Below are 9003 nucleotides of genomic sequence, written 5' to 3'. Positions count from 1 at the left end.
AACACCGTTTATGGAAAGGCTCAATCAAACTGAGCTTGTAACATTAAGTTCTTTTCTTTGTTAAATAGCTTTCAAGCCATAATATTAAAAGCAAGATCAATTCGTATTGTTTATCACTTTAAGTTGGAACAATGTGTGGTCTGAATTATTAATTCACCCGTAAATGATTTGATAAAGCTCTTGTAGGAAAACAGGTTTAAATGCGATATTTTAACTATTCTATGAATTATCTTCGGAACACTATTGACGAACGATTGTGATCAAGTTTGAAATACATACAGATGCATATTTTTGTTTGTTAAAAACATTTTTTTGTTGAACAAAAAACTAAAATATCTAGTAAACAAGAAATGTAAATTTCACATTCATATCTTTGAATATTTTATGAGCATTCCTTTCACAGACGCAAATTACAGATTCGGTGGTTTCTTAATGCATTTGTTTGTGAAAGTTAATTTAATGTATAAATTTTCTCATACACAATCGGAAACGTCGACATATTGTCTGAATAACATTGCGCAACGTGGCTATTACCGAACAGATGAATGGTTAATATTCCTGTGTATCATTTACAAAACAATAGGTGAATGAAAAATTCAAAGAAACTTTTGTAATTTATTAATTGGAATGATTTCAAACATTTAAAATATTTTTGTAGTAGTTGTTGTTGTTTTTCTTTTGTAGTTTGATATTCAGATCCTGGATTATTTCCCTCTTCTTCTCGTTAAAGGACACTTAAAAATATAGCTACTCTTAATGTTTTTAATGAAATTTTATAGTTCTATTTGAGAATAACAGAATAACATAGTTTTTTAATTAGAAAACATTTAATTATTAAATCATCACATTATTCGGTATTACAATTCGTAAGGAAATGAATAAAAAAATAGCATCAATGCTTCTATTTGTGATTGTTTGCATCCTGTGCTTACATTATCTTTTTGTAAAGAAAGACACAATAATGACATTTGGAGGCTGTAGTCGAGCCGTTAATGTAAACCAATACAAAATCGTCAAAAAATGGGCTTTGCTTAAACTAATTTATGTTTGTTTTAAAAACGGTGTTTATTTAAAGGGAAGCAAATCAAACTATGATTTTCTTAAACATAGTTTAATGAATTTCAATTGCTCGAAATCGCTTCGGTTTCTCAGCGCTCCAAGATCACTTGTTGCCTTGGCAAGCTATCCAGGGTCAGGGAATACCTGGACGCGACAATTGATAGAGACAACAACAGGTAACATCAATAATTATTTTATTCTTGACAGATTTAAATGCAGTTAATACATCTTACATCTTTAACATTGATTTAAATTAGACAGGGATGAGGAGCGTTCCACTAGTTAATTATGTGTGCAGCATGCACTACAAAGACGTAATATAAAAAATTGTTTATTTATTTTAAAATGGTGCTACAAATATAATAGAATATATCAACTGTTTACTTTACAATTAGATCTGTTTTCACTTTTCTTGTACATATACGTATACATTGAACAAAAAATAAAGTAGGAAACGTTCACGTTCATAGAGTTCATCATAGTGACTTCGACATGTGGCTAACCATGCCAAAGGCAAAACTCAACACAATTTATTGAGACAAAAAAAATGGTCCGAAACCGTTTTTGAAGTGAACTGTATCAAAATAAATTGCACATGGTAATATTTTGCGTGAATATCGTGTGGTTATATTCAACAGTTTTATAGTCTATTTTTGTATGATAATTAGAATATATGCCAACATGACATGTTTTTTACAATACTCATGAATGAGATTTGACTTAACTGAAATAACTTATATCCATCTAAAATTTGAACCTTCTCCTGTGGGGTTAAATTTGATTTTCACATTAAACGATATAATAGTGTTTTTTTTTCTTGTTTCTTTTTTTTTTTTTTAATTCTAACATGATATAACAATATTTAAACAAGCATATACCGCGTGAGATTGGTAGGGTATAGTTCTAAAATGTACATATTAAAGTAAACATGTATAGGTCAAGTAGTTTGTGTATTGCAAAGCGATTAACAAATAAAATGGATAACGATTATGATTGACATGTTTGTTTATACAAGCAACATGTTAACCATGTAGTATAAAATATGGTGTTTTTGTGCATAAATTGATTGATAATTGAAACCGGTGTTACTATTATTACTATACATCGTGATTGATAAGTATGTATGTGTATAAGTATTTGAATGTTTTACTTATGAAATTGTATAAATTGGGAGGTTAAATCGTATAAAATCGACTTTATAAATACATATTTTATAGCATTAATATTGGTAATCCGGGAGTGTCTGAGCTTTTGTAATGGATATTCTTCGAATTTAAATATGCATTTTTATTCATTATATAGAGAATTGAAACTATTGTTCTCATGTTTTCTTGTATCATTTTTGTTATGTATTTACAGCGAATTAGTTGTGTAAGTAGTGTGAATGAATGAGAAAGCATTAATGCCTGTCAACTTTTCAAAAAGTATGATCATTGCTGACTTTTTTGAAGGATCCATTACCTTTTTGTACCTTTTGATTTTGACTTTTTGATTTTTGTCCACTTAATGAGCTTTGAAATTAATCAATATTTTATGGTATGGTTTAAAAACGCATTTTGGAAAGTGTTTATATCTACAATCTCAATGAAAACAGTTATTTCTCCACTAAATGTTAGAGGATTAGGAAATAAACAAAAAAATACAACAATTTTATAAATTGTCAGACTCCCATCCATGTCCTCTTTATATAATGCAAGAGACATATTCTAATTATAATTATTACGAAATCTGGAAAAAGGATTGGAAAGATGAATCATATTTTTAAGGAAATAAAACAAATAAGGAAGGAGTAGCGATTCTTGTGAAAACAAATACTAACATAAAAATAGCAAATACAAATGAGTTTATCATTGGAATCAATTGACATAACTTTAAAAGAAAATATTTTACTTTATTAAATATATATGGTCCAAATGATGGTAATATCAGTTTATTTGCAACATTTGAAACATTTCTTTTACAGAATACTGATAAAAACATATTCGCCGATTGCTATTTTAATACAGTTATAGATGCAAAAGAAGATACAAAATGGACGATATGATACTCCTAAAAATGTAGAAAAAATATAAAAATATTAATATAAAAATATTAATAGTTTCATGTAAACTATTCGATATACATATACAATATACATGACGTTCAAATAGTTAAGCATGCATATTCTGTCGAGTAAACTACTTTTAATATCAGAAAACCTCACTGATATAATTACAAAATCAAAAATATAAAACTGACGATCTATTAGTAAAAATTTTAATTGATAATAAAGTTATAGAAAGGGGACCAGGCCATTTTAAACTCAATAATTCAATATTAAGAGACGAATATTAAGGGCTAAAACTATTCATATGAAAAAAAAACAGTAAGGACTTCGCAAATCTCGAGAAAACATGCTTAAAGGAAAATCTTACATAAACTTATTAGAGATACAAAAGAAATAACTGACAAAGAAGAAGTTCTCAGAGAAGAAAAATTATTCTATAGAAATTTTACAAAATAAGCTATTTCGAAGCTTTCGAAATTGAAAATGCAAGATTTCATTTGGGAAGGAAAAACAGATGAAATTAAACAAAATATTATTACGCAGAATATAAAAGAATGGGGGACTTAAACCATGTAAACTAACAGACATTTCATACTTTCTAAAACATATAAAAGCAAGTTGGTTCAAAAGATATTTAAATAAAGAAAACCATAGCTTATGCAAATATTTGTTAATGTATGATAATGAACTCATGTTTGAATATAACATTTCAAAACAAGATGCTGATAACATATTTCCACACAAAAACTTATAATAATATGCTTAATGCATGGATTGAAATAAAAAGTACATGCTTTAAGTTAACAAACAATATCTCTTATAAAGACATTATTTGAAATTACTCGGATATGAAAATAGATGGCAAACTTGTATTCTGTGAAAATTGGTTTATTAAAGGAATACAATTCATAGAACACTTATATGATTATAGAACAGGAAATAACAGCATTGAAAATATTGACCATCTATTCTTGGAATGTACAAAAATACAAAATATATTGTCAAAGCTACACACGCGGCTAAACAGAATTGGAATTATCTTAAATCTTTCGAAAGAAATATTATTCTTTGGAGAACTTAAAAGTTCATCTACATAGTGACATAATTAATTTCATTCTCATCTTATTAAATATTACATTTTTTCAATCAATATTCACCAAGTTTTGAAATATTTAGAAAACAATTATACAGTAGAATACAAAGAGAAGAACAAATTGCATTATCTAAAGATATATTGGAAGCGCATAAGAAACAAGAGCACCGCTAGGCGGAGCATCATATGCCCCCGAAAGAAGTGGTTTTTTTTTTGTAAGGATGAACTACCTACTATAGACAATCATCTTATGAAGTTTGAATATTGTGGGCCAAATAGACCTTAATTTATGCTCCGAACACTGTTTTCAGTTTTCAGTTTTAAGAAATAGTGACCTTGACCTTTGATCTTGTGACCCCAAAATTGATAGGGGTCTTCTACTCAATATGGACAATCATCCTATGAAGTTTGAATTTGAATATTGTGGGCCAAATGGAACTTAAGTTACGCTCTGGAAACTGTTTACAGTTTTGAGGTAATAGTGACCTTGACCTTCAACCTTGTGACCCCAAAATTAATAGGGGCCTTCTACCCAATATGGACAATCATCCTATGAAGTTTGAATATTGTGGGCCAAATGGAACTTAAGTTACGCTCTGGAAACTGTTTACAGTTTTGAGGTAATAGTGACCTTGACCTTCGACCTTGTGACCCCTACATTTATAGGGGTCTTCTACCTAATATGGACAATCATCTTATGAAGTTTGAATATTGTGGGCCAAATGGAACTTGTGTTATGTTCCGGAAACTGTTTTTATTTTTAAGGTAAAAGTGACCTTGACCTTTGATCTTGTGACACCAAAATCAATAGGGGTCTTCTACCTAATATGGACAATCATCCTATGAAGTTTGAATATTGTGGGCCAAACGGAACTTAAGTTATGCTCCGGAAACTGTTTTCAGTTTTAAGTGATAGTGACCTTGACCTCGGGCATATAAAAATCCTCTGTAACATAAGAATTGTGGAGTAAATCAAGAGTAGAATTATGCTAAAAACCATAATTATTAGATAAATAATATGATTGTATTAAGCACTAAACAAAAAGGGGACAAAATTAATTTGAGCAATAGAGAGCGTGTGTGTTTGTGTGTGCGTGTGTGCGTGTACGTGTGTGTGTTTGTGTGTGCGTAAGCAGTTGTGTGCGTGTGTGTACATGTCGTGTGTGTTTACATTACTGTTTTAGAATTGAATAATTATAAAAATTGAATATGTTATGTTGAATATATGTAACAACAGCGTGTTAAATTAAATGATTGTATTTCATATATGAAAAACAAGATAAATGGAAAAAACTGTTCTTGTACAATTTCAAAATATGACACACAAATCAACTTTTTTCCAGATTTTTAAACTTGTCTATTGACGTCGTATCTGTGATATGCATGCTTCATTATAAGCACCATAATGTTTAGTTTTCCCCATTGTTTCTCGTTTAGGGCACACGCTTTCCTTTACTTGGGAACCATACGCTGCCTGTTATGGAAATTGTAAACAACTTTTATATTAACATACCTGCGGATGTTTCTAAATTCAAAATTTCACCACATTCCTGTTTAGGTGTTTAACAACCGTTGCTACGGGCGTGGACAGTAATTAGCACTTTGCATGTAACGGCTCAATCAAACCGAGCATTCAAAATTTGTTTTCCTTTTTGTCGTTTTATGGCGTTCTCAAAGAATTTGTTTGTTTGTTTTTCTTTTTTTTCTATATTTTGGGACGAACATTCATATCATACTTGAACCAGTCAAAATTTATAACTATAACTTATAAATAGCTATAAGTATAGCAAATATGTTATATAGATTGTTGTTATATTATTTATAATGAATATTCATTAAAATGCTGTCACGGTTAATAAGCATATATAGTATGTTGTCCTTATATATTTACAGGATATTTTACAGGCAGTGTATATACAGACTGGAACTTTGTCGGATCAAAAGAGTGCCCAAGTCGAGGAAGGGTATTCATTGTAAAAACACACAAAACATCCAACAGTTCGACCAGCCATAGGGACTGTACGAGCCTTTCTATATCTACACTTCACTTTGCTAGTTTTATATGTATTCTACGAAATCCATATTATGCCATTCTTGCAGAATTTAACAGACAAAATAGAGTAAGATCACCTAAGAATGCACCATTAAGCCCACGACAATGGGTTGCATCTAAACAAATGTTCACAGCAGAAAGTAAGTTGTGTTTTATATTTAAGTAGGGAATGTAGCTTCTAAAACATAATTTATACATTCAAGTATTCAAATTGTACATAATCAGGGAGAATGTACTAGGTTTTAATAAACTACAATAAAATCGTTTATCCAAAGATGATTATAGTATATCTGTAATGTTTATTTTTAATTGAACTTTCAATACCCTTATAGTTTTGTATTTGATGAGAGGTCATGACAAACAAGACATTATGTGATGAATTAATGAATGAATTTAGAATAAACCAAGTTTATCATGAAAATTCCTGGTCACAGTTAATTTGGTATTTATTTCATATGACACAATATCATGCAGACGTATCCAACAATTTGTATACTGAATATTTGGTCTAAAGTTAGATTGAATTATAAATGTCTGTAATTAAAGTTATAGATTATTAAAACTTAGGACAAATAGTTTTATTAAACTATGTGTCAGTCAGAAAGAAACAAATATAAATCGGATCTCGATATCGTACTTTCACAATCAGGGCAGACATTAAGGTATCACCATCCCATTCATATTAGTATTCAAAATACAAGTATCCTCACCAGTGTTTATTGACAGTGTAACAGTTTGACAGTTTTTTTTTCTTCTTTGCGTTCAGTGACAAAATCACGAGGTTTGTATAATTTACCTTTGTTGATTTTTACTAAGATTAAAAATCTAACAAGTGTAAAAGTTTTATTGTTGAATTATGCTAACATAAACGTTGAGGTGCGTGTACAGTAGCTTGTATATACCAATAATATCTATGACCAGGACCTGCAACAAATTAATTTATCGCGTATCGCTTAATTAAGGAATCCTGTTCTTTCCTCTTGATCATTTTAATATATTGTCTTTCTTTCCGGAGGTTTTAGCAGATAAGCAGCACAATTAGAAAGATTTTTTTTTATTTTTAGATGTTTGTATGAATGTTATGTCATCAATTTTCTTTTCTTTTTTAAGGATGGAGTAAATTTGTACCCAAGGAAGTCAATAAATGGATGAAAATGGCTCTGTATTGGATAGGAAACAAAAGTAAATCGAAATATGTGCTTGTTTATGAAAGACTGTTAGATAACACATTTCTTGAATTGTCTCATTTGATGGTATTTTTAAACATCACAATTCAATACCATTCCTTATACTGTGTGACTAGTAATGTCACGAGATCATTTAAAAGGATTATTCCACAATGGATGACAATCAATAATGTTTACAGTAACGAGTTGAGAAAAATTGTAAACAAAGCTGTCCAAACTGTCAGAAATGGTATAGACTCAAAATGGAATCTTAACGGCGTTTTGAATTCCTATTTTCTACCAATAGATCATTCATCAAGTTAGATGCATCAAGTTAGAAAACGACACTCTCATACGGTGGTGATGCTTTTAATTATGAATAATACGTTTAAGTCATATAGGTTAGGCTAATACTGGTAAGAATTTGATTTTAATCATTGCTTTTTACTATAATGTTTAAACGTCCTATGTTTTTATGCCATTATTTTGATTTAATAACAGATAAACGAACTTTGTTTCGTTGATTAAAAATTTAAATGAAAAACTAGACCTACCATATTCAGTATTTGTCCCTTAGCTTTAACAACTTGCAAGAAAACTGAAGCCAGACCGGCAAACAATAAGGCTGTTCTAACGTTCAACAAGAAGCTCATCACAATATTTTAAAGATTTTTTTAAGGGGGGAGCCGCTGACAAGTAAACTGTTTGCTAAATGAACACAATTTAGTATTTTGATAGAACATGTACTGAGTTTTTAAAAAAATAATTTAAACCATTTGATGACATTTTATGCTAATAACTTTTTTCGTGTTTCCAGAATACACATCTTCATTGTGAAAAATACCTAAAAATCAAAAGCGTGTTTAAAATATTTCTGTTTGTGGATCGTCTTTAAAATTGTGGCAAGTACTTCGAAAAAATATTTAACTGAACATGGTCGTAACTTTGCGTATCATGGCTAATGTCTTGAGAACAAATGTCCGTATCACTATAGCAAGATACTTTTATAGTTTTCAGATGTTAAAACTGATATTTGACCAGACCTTTGACATCCCAAGCCGGCATTTATGTACAATATATCTGAAAGATGCCTTACAAAGGCATTTGATGATGTAGAGATTAATTGTCATGTTCATTTGAAGGGTAAATTGCTAGTATCACCTGTGTTAAGTCTTTTACCTCCTTAATGCCATGACTGCCACCATTGCATAGATATGTTTTGGCGACAGCGTTTCCTTGTTAACCTTCACTCACAAACTTCAAATATCAAAAAAAAAATAAACTAATTTTTAGATTAAAAACAAAACGTTCTTGGAGAAAGTGGTCCCTTGATTGCAACGTAATAAAAGCAAACTTCTAATAACTGGTTAATGACAAGACATTATACTGACCATCTTGCGAAATAAAGTAAACATTGACAGAATCCGAATAAAAGCGATCTAGCCTGTTTGTTATATCTCTTATGTGGTATAGACATTGATGAAAAATATTTTATCATATCTATGTGAAGACGAAATATCATGGTAGGTAAAAATGGGAATATAAACTATCAAAAATGTCCATTGTCGACTTGGATTTTTTTCTG

At 29.9% G+C, this 9003-nt stretch overlaps 1 protein-coding gene across 1 annotated transcript; it reads left to right on the top strand.

Moving 5' to 3' along the window:
- The first annotated feature begins 878 nt into the window (after positions 1 to 878).
- Positions 879 to 8106, top strand: LOC132747895 (sialate:O-sulfotransferase 1-like). The gene is made up of 3 exons (XM_060737424.1): positions 879 to 1235; positions 6093 to 6392; positions 7363 to 8106. Exons 1-3 carry the CDS (start codon positions 896 to 898, stop codon positions 7740 to 7742), a joined length of 1020 nt encoding a protein of 339 aa, XP_060593407.1. The 5' UTR covers positions 879 to 895; the 3' UTR covers positions 7743 to 8106.
- Positions 8107 to 9003: the final 897 nt, after the last annotated feature.

This window comes from Ruditapes philippinarum, unplaced genomic scaffold, assembly GCF_026571515.1.
Source record: "Ruditapes philippinarum isolate M1 unplaced genomic scaffold, ASM2657151v2 ctg12660_1_1_1_1, whole genome shotgun sequence".
NCBI classification, from domain to species: Eukaryota; Metazoa; Mollusca; class Bivalvia; order Venerida; family Veneridae; genus Ruditapes; species Ruditapes philippinarum.
Note: the sequence above shows the minus strand (reverse complement) of the source record. Positions and strands in the feature narration are given on the sequence as shown.